The sequence below is a fragment of the Panthera leo genome, chromosome D3 (assembly GCF_018350215.1).
Source record: "Panthera leo isolate Ple1 chromosome D3, P.leo_Ple1_pat1.1, whole genome shotgun sequence".
Lineage (NCBI taxonomy): Eukaryota > Metazoa > Chordata > Mammalia > Carnivora > Felidae > Panthera > Panthera leo.
In genome coordinates this window covers 66,891,216-66,908,116 of record NC_056690.1, presented here as the reverse complement: position 1 = coordinate 66,908,116, position 16,901 = coordinate 66,891,216, and the positions used below count along the sequence as shown (strand labels likewise).

At 44.4% G+C, this 16,901-nt stretch overlaps 1 protein-coding gene across 1 annotated transcript in view; it reads left to right on the top strand.

The window, feature by feature from the left end:
• The window catches only part of LOXHD1 (lipoxygenase homology PLAT domains 1), a 162,447-nt gene that overhangs the window by 31,469 nt on the left and 114,077 nt on the right, over nucleotides 1-16,901 (top strand). The window contains exons 5-6 of the mRNA XM_042910747.1: nucleotides 5,163-5,261; nucleotides 11,773-11,921. Of these exons, the coding sequence (XP_042766681.1) occupies nucleotides 5,163-5,261; nucleotides 11,773-11,921 (248 nt within the window). The remainder of the gene's footprint in view (nucleotides 1-5,162; nucleotides 5,262-11,772; nucleotides 11,922-16,901) is intronic.

The following is a 16,901-nucleotide window of genomic DNA, read 5'->3' as shown; positions in this document are numbered from 1 at the left end:
TAAATGAGAATGTCCACAGTATCTGTCCTGCCTGTATCATGTGGCCATTGTACGGCTCAGGTGTCGTCGAGGACGTGCAGGGACCTCGTGAGCTGCAAGGCCTGGGTGACTGTTGCCTATTATTTGCCCTAGAAGGTGGGCCAGCCCTGGCCCGTCCTCCTTCAAGTCCTTCCTCCCATCCCCGTTCTCTGTCCTGCCTTGTTCCCTTCTGGCCCCCAGGGCGGGGATTTCTACTGGCCTTGGACCTTTCCCTCTGGCCCTGTTGCTCTTGCCAGGAAGGCAGCCACATTTCACATATGGGCATTTTGCTCTCACATGGATCACCAGATCCAAGGGGTGAATTCAACACATAAAAACCCACTTGTGACCAGAATTGCAAGTTTGTGCTCATTGAAATTCTGATCACGGGGAACTGGGGGGCTCTCGTGACCACTTGGGAGGAAGGCTTGATGCACTGTGCTGACAGTCTGGCAGCCGGGAGAGAATGAAGCCCTGCTTTTATCCCGTCTTGCTCTTTCCACTGTATATGCATTTAATCACAATTTCGGGTTGGCGCTGGGCCCTCGGCCTTGTTTGGAAAATGGCAAATCAGATAGTATGGGGGTTCTGCTTGAAGAGGAAATGTGGACGAAAAGCAGGAGAACAGTAATATAATAAGGCTCATTGTCTATCTTCGGGGCCTTTTACAGAGTGGTTTTGTGAGGTGTGCCTTGCCCGCCCCGCTGCAGCCCTCAGCCCTTCCCCAGTGTGGTCAGAGGTCATCTGGCACATGGGAGGGGGGGTGTCTTGCTTCTCACTCAGCCAACTATGTGGAGAACCGGGGCCCCATCTTGCCATAGAGAGTTCTGCAGAGGTGAGAGAACAGTCCAGCCTTATTCCAGAATCGATTTCCTACTGCATTCTGTTCAGCTGACTTTCTGACCCCTGGGCTTGGGCCCTTTGTCCACCTCAGCCAGAGAGTTCTGGAAGCTCCTTCCACCCTTGGCTTGTCTCCTACATTGCCTCATTCCAGCCCTGATGACTCCTTCTCTGGACTTCCCTGGGACTGGGATGCTGTGTGTTCCCTAAACCCTGCATAGGGTCCTGCTCCCCAGGCCTGCCTATACCAGCCTCGGGCACCTCCCCTCTACTTTGAGGGGCCCCCTCCATCTCTTGGCTTCTCTCTCTAGTCTGCAGGCTGCCTTTCCTGGTCAAATGTCATGGAATTGCAGATTGAAAAGGACCCTTAGTGTTCTCACATTCTCTCACCTCTGGCATTTTCTTTACAGCCTCCCTGACAGATGGCTCTCCACCAAAGTGCTTGTCACAAAGTGACTGCTTAGATGTCTCTAGGGATGGGAAACTCACTTCCCCCAAGGGCATCCCATGCCTTTGTTGGATAGCCCCAGGTACTAGAAAATGTTTCTTTTGGTGAGCTAAAATATCTTTCTTTATAATTCAAGTGCTAAGTCTAATTCTGCCTTTTGGAACGATGCAGAATGTCTGCTACTCCTGCCCTGAGTGCTCCCCTACCCCCCCTCATCCTTTCTCCTGCTGCCCTGTGCCCAGTGCTGTCTGGCATCCTCTTGCCCTCTGACTGACTGATGCTCAGCGGTGGCCTTTAGCGCCTCCCCCACCCCCCTGGTATCACCAGCCAGGGGGCCCTGGGCATCTTGTCACCCTGCAGAAGGGACTTGCTTCTGTGTGAAGTGAGCCCCAGACTGGACCTGAGAAAGGATGTGAGCCAAAATGAATGGTTCTCAGAGACCCTGCCAACCAGGAGAGGAGAGAACAACCCCGCAGCCAGAGGCCTCTGCAACTTGAAAGATGATCAGGAGCAGGGGCGGCTGGACATGGCCAAGGCCTTCTTGGTTCTTCACAGCCGTGTGTCTCAGGAGCTTCCGGGGGCGGGGGTGGGGGGAGGGAACCTGGAAATTGCCTTGTCAGCAAGCTAGCCTAAATATGGCCCAGATTTCAAGCCACTGACCTCGGGGTTGCCTGAGTCTGGCCTCTTCTGAAGACCATGGTTCTGCCTCCCATCTCAGGGGCGCTTCATGGGGATCCGGGGGGGGGGTGTGTGTGAGAATCTCGGAGATCTTCGGTTGGGGACAGGATTGGAGGGTCTTCCCTCTCTCGTGATGGGTCTCACCGAGTGAGGTTTGAGGGGAGAATCACTGCCTCCTGGCTCAGGTTCTCAGCAAGTTAAAGATCAGCCTTCAGGGCTGTGGCGTATGTCGGGGGGTGTCCTCTATGGGTGCCCTGCCACATTCTGCATCGTGTCGTCTCTAGATGGCAGAGGCGGGGCAGGATTCGAGATGGGGTTGGAGTGAAATTAGGTTTTCTCCTTGTCGCCCCACCTCTCACTCCTTTGCACTGAGCAACTTCCCCGGGACTTTGAGCTTTAGGAAGTTCAACTCAAGTTGTTTTCCGATACACTTAGGGAGGTTCTAGTATGTGCCCAGCACTGTGCTAGGGAACGTGTGTGTGGGGAGCCATATGTGAAAAGGAAGTCCCGCCCCAGACCTCTTGTAAATTCCTGAAAATCTTAGAAGCCTCACCTGCAGGAAACACCAGACTGCACAAGGCAGTCCTTGGTGAACTTGGAAATCATCGGCACAGACAACATAGCAGAACCAAGGAATGCAGGGGAGAAAGGCCCGGGGGGCTAGGACATCAGGGAAGGCCCCAAGGAGGCCGTGGGCAGAGGGGCTGGAACTCTGGGCCTCAATTAAAACAGTTCGATTTTGTTTTTATTGAGGTGTAATTGACATGAAACATTATATTTGTTTCAGGTATACGAAATAGTGATTCGATGTGTGTACATATTGCGAAATAATCACCCAAGTCTAGTTAATAACCATCACCACGCATAATTACGATTTTTGTGATAAGAACTTTTAACATCTACTCTCTCAGTAACTTCACATATGCAATGCAGTGTTATTAATTATAGTTGCCATGCTGTACATCCCATGTCATGATTTCTTTCCCTTATAACTGGGAGTTTGTACCTTTTTAAAAATTTTAATTTATTTTTTTAAAGTTTTTGTTTTTTGTTTTTTGGTTTTTTTTATCTGAGAGACACACAGTGTGAGTGGGACGGGGCAGAGAGAGGGAGAGGGAATCCCAAGCAGGCTCCACACTCAGTGCAGAGCCCAATGTGGGGCTTGAACTCATGTAACTGTGAGATCATGACCTGAGCCAAAACCAAGAGTCAGACACTTAAGCGACTGAGCCACCCACATGCCCTGAGTTGGTACATTAAAAAAAAAAAAAGTTTTTTTAATGTTTTTATTTATGTATTTATTTATATATGTATTTATTTATTTATTTATTTTAAAGGTTTATTTGTTTTTGAGAGAGACAGAGACAGAGTGTGAGTGGGTTGGGGCAAAGAGAGAGGGAGGCACAGAATCCAAAGCAGGCTCCAGGCTCTGAGCTGTCAGCACAGAGTCCGACGCGGGGCTCAAACTCAGGAGCTGTGAGATCACAACCTGAGCCGAAGTCGGACGCTCAACCGACTGAGCCACCCAGGCACCCCTCATTTATTTTTGAGAGAGACAGAGCACGAGTAAGGGAAGGGCAGAGAAAGAGGGAGACACGGAATCTGAAGCAGGCTCCAGGCTCTGAGCTGTCAGCACAGAGCCCAACACGGGGCTCAAACTCATGAACCGTGAGATCATGACCTGAGCCCAAGTCAGACATGTAACCGGCTGAGCCACCTAGGAGCCCCAGAGTTTGTACCTTTTGACTCCCTTCACCCATTCTGCACACCCCCTTTTACCCCACCTCTGGTAACCACCAATCTGTTCTCTGTATCTATGAATTTAGGTTGTTTTTTTTTTTTTTTAATTTTTGTTTTGGGGATTGGGGGGGTGTGTTTTGTTGTTTGTTTTTTGGATTCCACATATCAGTGGAATCATGTTATGTTTGTCTTTCTGTGACAGGCTTTTTTCACTTAGCAAAATGCCCTCAAGCTCCGTTCATGTTGTTGCAAATGTCAAGATTCTCTTCTTGGAATGCTGTTCATGGCGGAATAGTATTCCATTGTAACAATTATAACACAACTTCCTTATCTATTCTTCCATGGATGGACACTTAGATTTTTTCCATGTCATGGCTGTCATAAGGAATGCTGCAGTAAGCGTGAGGGTACAGATACCTTTTTGAGTTAGTGAAACACCTCTAATTTTTATTAACTTCACATATTAGGAGTAAGAAATCTGAACAAAATTCTTCTACATAAAAAATAGAAAGTCTTTGAAGGAAGGGAGGAGGGAAAGGAAAATTGCCTCAGCCCTCGGAATTGTTGGGACCCAAAGAAAGTCTAGAGGAGTCTTCTTTCCCATACACACACCGGCGCCTGTCCTTTGCTCCCCATCCTAAGGCGGGCTCCAGCTGGGGAGACCTAGGTGGGCTCAGCATGTTGGTGAAGTTTACAGTGAGCCCATCTCCCCTACAAGGCCTTGGGCAAGGCTGAGGCATTTGTGGGTTACAGTGCATGGGTTTCTGCTCAGCAATTGGGGGAAAGATAGAAGAAGCGATACAGATCTTTAAGTAAGGTGACCACGAAGCATGCATGCGCTGGCTACTCTTGGTGCCCCAGTCTTTGCATTGGTTATGGCCCTGACAATTTACATATAGATTTGATTTTCACATGCAGAATGTATTTTCCCCAAGTAATTTTTGCACTGTGATGTGTGTGGAGAACAGATTGGAGAAGGCAGAGTAGATGTGCAGTGGGGCCAGTAAGAAGCATTTCAATATCCAGGGAGATTGGCTGGTGGTCTGGTTCAGTGTGGCATTTGGGCTGATTCTTGCATCCCAAGGCAGTATGAAAACAGAAGTTTCCTCTATCTCTGATTTATGCTCTGCACACCATTTAGCTTTAGCAGTGACCATTTGACTTTTCTTTTCTTTCCAGCTTTATTGGGATATAACTGACATATAACATTGTGTGAGTGTAAGGTGTGCGATGTGCTGATTTGATACAGGTATATACTAGCAATGACCATTTGGAACCAATGTCAGGCAACTTGTTTCTTGCTCTGTTTTTGACAGCGATGGCGACACTTCCTGTATTGCTGGAGGGAAGGGTAGGTGATGTGGTAGCTGCCTTGGGGCCTTTTTTCTTCTTTCTCGAGATCCTAATGAGCTGGGGCTTTCTCTGTCCTCATTCCCAGGTAACAAGTACGAAGTCAAGGTATGCACTGGTGATGTCATTGGTGCAGGGACCGATGCCGATGTCGTCATCAATATCTTCGGAGAGTATGGAGACACGGGTAATGGGTTTGAAATCCTCTCTTCCCTAGCTGTGCCCTGTTCTGCTTCTTAGCTGGGCTCCCCCCCCCCCCCCCCCCCCCCCCACTCCTGGCAGAGGAAGGCAGCTCCAAGTCTCTTCTGTTGAGCAATAATTCTGCCTGTGGTGTGGTTTGTCACAGCCTTCCCTGGGCAGCAAGGTGCTCATCTTGTAAAATGTATGTGTGTGATGTGTTTTCAGAATAAGGTGTTCTTGGGTTCGGGTCTATTTAAAATTGTCCTTCATCCTAGACAAGAACAGACCCAAGCTTTACTTCCATCAGGGAGCTCAATTGTTACTTTCCTAACCTCCTTAAGCTCCATCTTGAGTTATATTTTGACTGTGGCTGGGCATGGCTTGATTCAGTGCACTGGCTTGATGCAGACCAGAATGGGATCAGGGGATAGAATTAGACTTGGCTTCATGGGTGAAGCAAGAGCTGAGGACACAGATATGGCTGCAGGTGTTGGGAGACCATTCGGGCCAGTAGAACTGGGATGGAGAGTCTCTCCTGCTTCTTCCAATTTTGTGAAATAACAGAGGAGTCAGAAAATCTACCGAGGTGTGAACTTTCGACACAATGTATTAAAGAATTCAGAATGCATTGCTGAGCTTATAAGAAGAGAAGAGAAATCTCCAGGTGCCAGAAATCAAGAGGGAGCTCAAAACCAAAGAATTAGCTCTGAATTGGTGCTGTGGCTCTTGGAAGGAGGGACCTTTCATGTTCAGTTATCTACAGGATAGATTGTCATCCCCATTTGGGGTCAGAAAATGAGATTTCATCCTGCATGAAGCAAGACAGGCAAAATTAGAACCGCATATAAAGCCAGGAGCCCTGAAAGTTCACAGGAACATCTTCAGTGAAAAAATAGGCCAGGAAAAAATTTGCTCATCAGTACAGTAACCTTATCTCTGCAAGAGCTCTAGATTGAAAAGACAGTTGCTGAGAAATCGATACCTCCTGCTTGCATACATGTGGGCTTGACCTCCGATTTTACACTACAGGTGTGATTTGGGAACCCCCACTCCCCCAAAGGACACAAAATTGGTTCCGTGCCAGTAATACCCTTGGGAGTTTACAGAAGCATTGTATAACATTCCCAAAGATAAGGTACTGGAGATGACTTCACTTTCCAAAATTACCAAACACTCAAGGGCATAATCCACCATGACTAAACATCAGCGGACACAATAGATTAAATCCTGCAGAATTTCAGATAATAATCTGAGAAAAACTATAGTTTAAGAATGTTTAAATGGACTAGAGACATGAACAAAACAATGGAAGAAAATAAAAAGTCCCCATGAAAAATATAGTAAACAGAAATATAGAAAATGAAAATGTAGTTACCAAATATAAACACTTAATGGATGTGCTAGGCAACACAATTAGAAACCACTGAATAGAGATTATAAACTGTAACACAAATAAGAGCAAAATACTCAGATATAGCAGAGGTATAAAGAGTTGGAAAATATAAATGAGAGGTCATGAGATATGTAGGACAGAGTAAGTTGTGATAGATGTTGAATAGGAGTTCCAAATAGAGAATCCATAGAATAAGCAAGAGGATATATTTGAAGAGATAATGGCTGAAACTTTTTCAAAATTGAGCAAAGATACGAATTTTCAGATTAAAGTAACAGAAGGAATCATTGAGCAGCATAAATGAAAACAAATCCACATTTAGACACATTGTGGTAAAACCAAAGGCAAAGGGAAATATCTTAAAAGTAACCAGATTTGGCAGATTCTCTTCCACAGAAACAATTAGGTTGATAGCAAATTCCTGTCTGCTACCTACACAAAGTCATAAGTTCATGGAATAATAGCTTTAGCGTTCTGAGCAAGAATATATATCAACCTAGAACTCTAGATCCAGTTAGGTTATCATTCCAGAGGGAGGGCAAAATTAATGAATTGCCTTGCAAACAAAGAGAAATAGTTACCACTCATAGACTTAAGCAGCCACTGAAGAATATGCTTTAAGAAAAAGGAAATCTGGGGTGCCTGGGTGGCTCAGTCAGTTAAGCATCCGACTTTGGCTCAGGTCATGATCTCGCAGTTTGTGGGTTTGAGCCCCACTTGGGCTCTGTGCTGACAGCTCTGTGCTGTCTCCCTCTCTCTCTCCCCCTCCCCCGCTCGCACTCTGTGCACACTCTCTCTCAAAAATGAACATTAAAAAAAAATGAAAAAACATTAAAAAAATAGTAAAAAGAAAAAGGAAATCATGCTCACAAGACAGGTAAAGCAGGGAAGAAAGTGAGCAAAACTATTGATAATTATGTGACAAAGCTAAGCAAGCACTGGCTATAGTAAACAATTCTAATAATGACTATCACTAGGGCATGAGAAAATGTGGACCCAAAATACTCAAACACAGTAATATTAAGGAAGGCAGATAATGAAAGTTAAAACATAATTAGGTTCTTGGCCACAGTTCATTCCCCAAGTGATAGGAGAGTAGAGACATTGATGAACTTTAGACCTCAGTGAGTCCAGTATGCATATTAAAATTGTAAAAGTAACCATGCCCCCCCCCAATACAAAATGTGTAACTTCTAAACCAATAGAGGGAATAAAGAGAATAAAGCCTCAATAAAATCCAATAGAAGGCAGGAAATGAGGAAAGGGGAACAAAGAAAAAGAATGGCCAATCATAAAAAAAAGTAAATGTATAATAATCACAATAAATACAAATAAACTAAACTCATCAGTGAAAGGATAGTGTTTTCATATTAAATGAAAAGAAAGAAAAATCCAGCTTAAACGTGATGCCGAAGGGCTGAGAATAAATAAAACTGAATGACATGTGTCAGGAGCATGTCAATAACACAGAAGATGGTTGTGTAGCTATATTATTATTCGTCAAATTAAACTTTAAGGCAAAAACCACTTTATGAGAAATAAAAGTATATCGGACAATGACAAAAGGAACAACGAACCTACAAGATGTAATAATTATGAACGCTTATAAATTTTACTTTATTCCCAAAATATGGGAAACAGAAATTAACTAAATTCTTGAAGAAACTTGACGAATGCCTAAGTATAATGGAAGATTTTAATACATCACTCTCAATAACTGATAAGTAAAATGGATAAAAATTTAGTATGGATACAGAAGACTTTAACTACACAGTTAATAAGCTTGATCTACTGGATCTATGTAGATTCCTGTGTCCAACTGGTAGAGAATACACATTCTTTTCAAGCACTTAATGACCACATACTAAACCACAAAGCAAATCTTAACAAACTGAAATTAAGCAATAAGACAGAGACAGGATTCTTTGCTCACAGTCAGTAAAATTAGAAGAAACTCCAACCTCTCAGTCCATTTGGAAACAAATTTTAACTTTCATGAAAAATAATCAACTATAAAATCCAGGAGAATGATCAGAACCATGGGAGAGAAAGTTTAATAAAGATGCTGGGTACAAGATTAATAGATAAATCTTAATAGAAACAACAAGCGAACATTTAATTCAAAAATAAATTAATAGCAATATTAAGGTGCCTAATAGCACCTTACAATGGCAATTATAAGGTGCCTAAGAAAAACTAACAAAAAGAGCTTTCTGTAAAGAATATAAATATTTACTTGAGGATATACGAGAATATTTAAACGGAGAAATATGCTCGTGGAGGAGAATGGTCTCAAATTCATTAAGAAGTCAAATTTTCCCAGATTAGCCTGTGAATGCAATGCAATTTCAGTTACATTTCCAAAAGGCAATATCCCACAGTTTAAGCCGCTAATAAAATTGCCATCCATAAGGGCTAACTATTTCCAAGATTATTTTGAATAAGGAAAATAATATTAACAATATTAATAAGTGAGGGTATTTACTCTGATCTCTAAAAGATACCACAGATCTCTAAAAACTAAAACAGTGTGGTATGGATAGAAGGAGAAACAAACCAGTGAAACAGAATAGAGTCTAGACCCACACAGAGAGATAGTGTTATAAATCAGAAAGAAAGGATGGAATATTCAATTATTGGTGTGCAAACAATTGTCTTACCATATGAGGAAAGATAAAATTAAATATTTTTACCTTTCACCACACACAAAGGTAACTTCCAGATGGGCTACAGACTTACGTGTGTAAAAGCAACACTATGAAATTTTTAGAAGAAACTTTAAGAGCATGTCTTTTGAATTTCAATTTAGGATGGAGTTTCTTGAACTATTCACTAAAAGCACAAACAACAAAGGAAAATATCTATGAAGTCTACTAAAACAAAAAAAGTGTCTGTATGATAAAAGACACCATAGACAGAGGAGAGGTAATAAAGAATATAAAATATATGAACAGAAAAAATTACAGAAGAGCAAGATCTAAATGGCCAACATATATGGGTATATCTCTCCCCCCCACAAAAAATATATATGTATATGAACAGTATATATTATAATCTCTCCACATAATCAAGAGAATGTAAATTAAAATCACAATGAGATACTATGGTATATATATTGATATAAACTTTTTAAGTATATATGTTAATGATGATTGTGGGGAATGGGACCCCGAATACACTGCTGGTGATAATTGATGTACAAGCATTTTGGAAGGTAATTTTACAATACCTAATACACCAAAGGTGAGCACACCCCAGGACCCAGCGACTCTTTGTAGGTGTCCACACACCTACATTTGTCACAGAAATGTAGCGGAAGGCAGTTATGAAAGAGTCCATTTCAGTGCTGTTTACAATAGCAAAAAACCAGGCACAACCAAAATGTCTATCAGCAGAAGAAACATTAATAGTATTTTCTTTATTCAATGACTTTTATATAGCAGTTCCACAAATGACCTCAAGCTACCAGCATCAACAGGGTAATCTCAAAAGCATAATATCAACTGAAAGGAAAGTCAGTTGCACAGGGTATGTTGACGACGATGGTAGGATGATTAGAGAGCGATAGCAACAGCCTCCATCACTAACATAACACTTTCCATGGGTGGGTGTCACCACCAGTGTTTAGTGTGTACCAATTCAGTTCATCCTCACAGCAGGACCCTGTGTCGTGGTGCCATTATCCCCACTGTATGGATGAGGAACCTGAGACAGAGAGATATGCACTGCGATGTTATTTATGTAAATTCTAAAACATGCAAAAATAGCACGTTTTCTTTATGAATACCTCCATGTGCAAACAAAAATTCACGGGGACGATACATATCGCTTGTGGATAGTGTTTATTTAGGGGAGGGAGAAGGCGGGGGAAGGCAGGATGGCCAGTGAGACTGTAGACGTACCAGTTATGTCTTCTTTAAGACAGAGAAAGGTCTCAAGCAAATTAGACAAAGTGTTAGCATCTGTTCTGCCTCTGAAATCTGGGCAGTGGGTGTACAGATGTCTTCCTTTTTTTTAAATGTTTTTTAAATTATTTATTTTTGAAAGAGAGAGGGAGCACGAGTGGGGGAGGGGCAGAGAGAGAGGGAGACAGAAGATCCGAAGCAGCCTCTGCACTGACAACAGTGAGCCCGAGGTGGGTCTCAAACTCAGGACCTGAGCCGAAGTTGGAGGCCCAACTGACTGAGCCACCCAGGCACCCCTCTACAGATGTTTTATACTACTTTCTGTATGGTTTTGAGTTTTTGCCATTTAAAACGTAGAAAGATTTAAAGAATTAAATTTTAGAGGAGAAGGTGAATGGATGGCATCAGCACGGAGCTGGTGCTTAGGTGGGGCCATAAAGGTTAATATGACCTGTAAGCTTGGGAACATAATAATGGAAAATTGAAAAGCAGAAAGAACAGGTTAGAATGGATTCTAATGACGTGCTTATCACCCAGTGTGACTTCCGACGTGTAATTTCAGTTCTCCAAGCTTGTTTCTTCATCCACAAGACAGAATTAATAATACCCCCTCGCAGATTGTGGTGACAAATAGAAAGAAAAGAAAAAAAAAAATCTATGTGAAACTAATGTGTCTGATGGTGGCCGTCCTGTTTTCCAGAAAAGGAGGCAGGCCTAAGGAAGTGTGTCGGCTGTCAGGGTCCCAGCACAATCCTGGACCAACTTCCGTGGTTGTGCTCCCAGTTTGGGACAAGCAACTGGTACAAGCCAGGCAGGGTCTCAGCTCCAGGGATGGGGGTACACATGTGGTTACCAGGATGGGAACTCCAGACTAAGATAGAAATCAGAAGCCCAGTTATGGGACCTGGGTACAAGCCACACACAGGACAAGCTTGACTGGAGATTGCAACGAGAGATTTACAGAGCCCAGAGATCTCAGGGTAGAGCTATTCTTGTTGACTTAAAAAAAAAAAAAAATTTAACACTGTTGTTAGAGTAGTTTTAGGTTCACGGCAAAAGTGGGTACAAGTACAGAAAGTACCTATGTACCACCTGACCCCCACCCTGCCCGCCAGCCTCCCGCCTTATTGACTTTTGAGACTACCTTCAGTGGGCAGACCATTGGTTCTTTCTCCTCTTCGGGTCTCCTTTGTAAGTTTCTTGCCTGTGTGTGTGTACAGGGGAGCGTAGGCTGGAAAATGAAAAGGACAACTTTGAAAGGGGAGCTGAAGACAAGTTCATTCTCGATGCTCCCGATCTGGGGCAGCTGATGAAGATCAATATTGGCCACAACAACAAGGGCGGGTCTGCAGGTTGGTTCCTGTCCAAGGTAGGTTCACTGCCTGTCTGTGGTTCCTGTGGCCTGGGAGGGGGAATTCTGGCTCTTCAGAGGGTATATTTCAGCCCTGACTTCCCTCTCTTGGTCTGTCTGTCTCCACTCTTCTACCTAAGCCTGCTGGCCAACCATACTGCCCGACCCTGCCCACATTACCCCCTTCCCAGAAAGCCCAGTTCTCCCATCGGAATGTAACCAGGGCCTGATCATCCTTCAAGACTCTGCCGTGAAGCTCTCCCTGACTTGCCCACCGGAACCTCTCCCTCCCATGAATGTTTATAACCCTGCCTGTTTAGAGCATTTGTTGGTCCCTAATCGTAAGCTTTCTTGTGACTTATCTTGGGCTGTTGCCTTGCATCTTAGATGCCTTGTAGTCTCACCAACCCAAGACAAGGTAAGAATCAAGAAGAAAGCAAAAAGGCTTCTGGGAAGCTAAAACAGTAGGTTCAGAGCTCGTGAGGAGAGCTCATGCCCCTGGCTTTATCTTGCCCTGTCCTGATTTTGAAGGAGAGACCCCCTCAGACTCTCTCTCATAGCCTAGTGCTCACTTACAGTCCCTTCTAGCAAACTCTTGCCTGCAATTTTAAACCTAAAGTAGAAGATTAGAGAGGGAAAGAGTCCTTGTATTAGGTAGGCCTGTTGAAAACTGTAATGGGGACTCAGAGAAGATAGAAAAAGCCAAAAAATAATGAAAAATCCATAGAAGTCTGAGGTCACTTAGAAAATGGGCTATCAGCTCTTTGCAGATACTTCCCTTCATGAGGCTATCAGTATATTTCAGCTCATTCCAGAATGATAGGGAAAGGTTATTGTATAACATAGTTTTGAAAAATATTTTGAAAAAGCTCTTAGCGCTTAAAACAGAAACCCTTCCAATTTGAGACAATTTGACAATGGAGAATGAGGCTGTCTGATAGGTGAGGTTTTGTTATTGCTTAACTTCATTTACCTTCTAATGTCAGTAGTGGTTGACCTGCAGTTATCAGAAGACTTCTCATCCACACAAAATCCAGATGTGGCAGCTGCTTTCTAGGACACCTGCTTTCTTGCTGTGTCACCATCCTGGGCACTGTGGCTTTCATCCTCTACCTTGTTGCCTCACGATCACATGATGGCTGCTGAGCCTCTAGGAATCTTAAGTGTGTTCCAGACAGGAAGAAAAGGGAAGACCCAAGGGGAAAACCACTTTTTTTTTTCCTGGCAAACCTTTCTTTATTTTGAGAGATGCAGTGTCCTCCTTAGGCCTTTTGTCTACATTTCATTGGCCAGAAATGAGTTGTGTGACCAACCTAGCTACAGTGGAAACTGGGACAAATGGCTGGCTTTCCAGCCTTTATAAGAAGAAGGTGATCAGGAAAGGGCTGAGAGCATCCTTTCATGTCTGCCACACTCCTCTCCGTAACTAGCCTGGAAGTTCCTTGAGGGCCTCTCCCCAGCTCTTGGCGTGGGATGGGGCATGAATTGGTGAAGTGAGGAATGGCCAAGGTTCCTTTGGAAAGGAAGGGGTTTGTTTGGCCGTAAGAGCAGCCAGCCTGGTGCTGAACAGGGTTCTAGGAGGCTAAATGCTGCTTGGATTGGAGAAGAAATGGGGCAGGGATCCAGAACGAGAATAGCCAATGAGAGGCCGGGGTGTGTCTCCAGGTTGGAGGAGGGAGAGGAGGCAGGTGCGGTTTGTGACCTCAGCTGGGATGAGGCACAGAGCAGGTACCTCAAAGCCCAGTTCCCTCATCCGGGGAAGAAGAACCATCTGAGTGAAAACCCAGGGTTAGTGCAAGGAGCTGCAAGGTGCACCCCAGGGCCTGGGTGTGGCCTTGACAGGTTTTCCAGCTGCCCTCTCCTGAGGTCAGGTTCCTTCTTGGTCACATGGGCCCACTCACCCCACTTCTGTGCTCTCAGAAACCTCATGAAGGAAGTGGGTTTTCGTGCCAGAACAGGCCCCTTTGCAAAAGGAAGGGGCAGCTTAGCAGAGTGAAAACATTTTTTTCTTTTTTCTTTTTTTCCTTTAAGGTGTTGTAGATCTCGTTCCATTGCCTTCTGAAATTTGATATTGAGGCCAAGAAGAATTTTGTTTCTTTCAGGATAATCTGTTCTATTTTGTTTTTCTAGCTGGGATGCTTGCAGAATTTTTTTTTCTTTATAATAAGTCTAAATTGGGGGGCTCTGTTAGTTCATTTATGCCCCCATCCTCCTTCCCTCCCTCCTTCCTTTCATTCCTTCATTCCTTCCTTTCTTTTGCTTTTGTTTTTTATTTTTCAGAGACACGATTAGTCTTTACTTTTATGCAAAGGATATTTATTCACAATTTATTTATTTGTAGCTCAGAAAAGAGAATCTCCTGTTATATGCCAGATTCTGGCTTGGATGGCATTTGTTCTGGTCTCTTCTTCAGGAGTAACAATTAACCATTTACGGGCTCTCCATTCTCTGTTTTCCAAAGCTCTCAGCTTCTCTCTTGTTCCTTCCACTTTCTGTTCTTTGCACTCCAGGAGAACGTGTCACATTCCCTCACCCTGGCCTGGATTGGCTCCCCCATGCCGTGCTGTCCAGTCCCTTCCTTCTCCTACCAGTGTGCATTCCATTCTAATTCTGAGTGTTTCTCAGAATTTACATGTTTGTTGTAAAAGGTTAGGAACATTTACATGTTCATTGTAAAAGGTTAGGAAATAGAAATAAACAAAAAATAAGGTAAACCTAAACCACCACGATTTCACCACCCAGAGATGACCAGTGTTCGTGTCCCCTCCAGCAGGTCCCCTCCAGCTATTTTTCTATGAATTAATATACATGTATCGTTTTTTAAAATGGGGTCATCATAAACAGTGTTTTACAAGCTGCAGTGTCTCCACTTTGAAATAGAACATGCGTATGTCCCCACGTTATTTAAATAGAGTGACATGAGGGTTTTACAGTGCAATTTGTTAATGAGTCCTAGAGTATTTCTTTTTTTTAAATTTTTATTTTTGACAGAGAGAGAGAGACAGAGCATGAGCGGGGGAGGGGCAGAGAGAGGGAGACACAGAATCTGAAGCAGGCTCCAGGCTCTGAGCTGTCAGCACAGAGCCCAATGCAGGGCTCGAACTCACGAACTGTGAGATCATGACCTGAGCTGAAGTCGGACGCTTAACCGACTGAGCCACCCAGGCACCCCTAGTCCTAGAGTATTTCAATGCACAGATATAACGTGACTTATTGAATCAATCTTCTTTTGTTGAACATTCTTTTCCTCAAAATTATTGATACTATAAAGAGTGCTGTCACAAACATTCTTATAGCTTATATTTATGCACATCTAGGATTACTTCTTACAGTAAATTCTGAGGAGTTGGGTACAGGGCTTGCAGAATTGTGAGAGCCTTGACAGATTTGCTGCTCTATAGTTTCCTTGATATTTTTCCTTCTTTAGTCTGGTTCCCTTTTACTATCATCTTTTGCCTTTTCAATGCGGCCACTGCTGTCTTAAAGATGTTTAGTCCTATTTCATAAAGACCAGTCTTCTTGTATTCCATTAAGCGTGTGTGTTCTCCTCAGTTCTTGTACTGTATCCAGCGTGAGGCCGTTTGCAGAGTTCTCCCCTTCTTCTGGTTCTTTGGAATGATGTTCCCACCTTCCCTCCCTCCTTGTCTCCCTGCTTCCTTCCTTTCTTTTTCTCCTCTTATGTGCTAATTAGGCACTATTTTCAACCAGAAGGCCAAGCACTTGGCTCCTTTCAGGATTAGATTGGTTGTTGTTCTCTGTGCAGCCGTATTGTGTGCAGGGTGAGTTCAGGGTCTGGTAAGGCAGGCCTCCACCCGTCCCCCCCAGTGCTAAGGTGGGTGTCCTCAAAGGTTCACGGTCTTCTGACAGACTCCTGACAGCCTATTCCTGTAACTTAAGCCAAACCAAAATGCTTCCTGGGGATAAGACATGAAACCAATTTAAGCGCTTCGTAGGTCAGTATGCCTGGATTTACTTGACACTTTCCTGAGGAAGAGAGGGAGGAGGGGTTTAGATCTCAGGCAGGGCGGGTGCAAGCCCGAAGCCAGAGGATGGGGGAAAGCACTGTGTCACCATACTGGGGACAGCCAGCAGTGTTCTGCCTCCCCCACCTCTGGCCATGTGCTGCCCCTCCACAGTTTACAAGGACCAAGGACTGACCCGCTGGCCCTCAGCTCCCCAGGGACACCAGTTAAAGGGGCTGCTGAACTGCCCGAGTTTCCAGATTTGACACTTGCACAGAAAGTGCCCTTCTTCCTCAGAGTTGCCAGGCTGGTTGCCTTGGACTTCACAGGACAATTGCTCCTTGGGTATTTACATTCAGGGGCTTGGTGGATAAACCTAAAAGCCAATATAATTATCTACTTCACAGGTGGTCTCCCTTCTAGTCAATTGCCCACATATGCTTCTCAGCCCAGGGGTATGGCCCCCGGGGTGACCAATACCCCCTGTCCCCTGTGTTGCACCCTCTCCTGGAGCATAGGGGGCTGGCATCCTCCTCTCCCCCGGCTCTTGCTCCGCGACCCATGGCTTGGGCCCTCACGTGGGGTTAGTCCACAACTGTGATCAGCTCAGATGGTCATAGCGCTTCAGAAGAGCAACAATCACAAAATGGCACGTCACACTCCAATGGGCCTTGTCCTTGGTCCATCTGCTGCAGTAAAGAGACTTGCCCAAGGCCTTGCAGCTCTTCAGTGGCCAGCCTGGCACTTACCCTGGTCCTCCGCACTCCAGGTCTGGACTCCCTCCCCTGCGTCACGTGTTAGCCTGTCCAGGTCGGGAGATCAATCACCCGCTGCATGCTGTAGGCAGTATAACGGCAGCCCGCACCACAGGCTCCAGGAGGAGGAGGAGACCAAGGCTCATGGAGCTGATCTTAGGGACATCAGGAAGCTCAGTGTGTCCTTCTGTTACCAGATAAAACTCAACAGTCAACAAACATTTGTGTGGCTACCAACGGCAGCTGTTGTGATAAACATCATTCTTCTCTTTTTGCTTTAT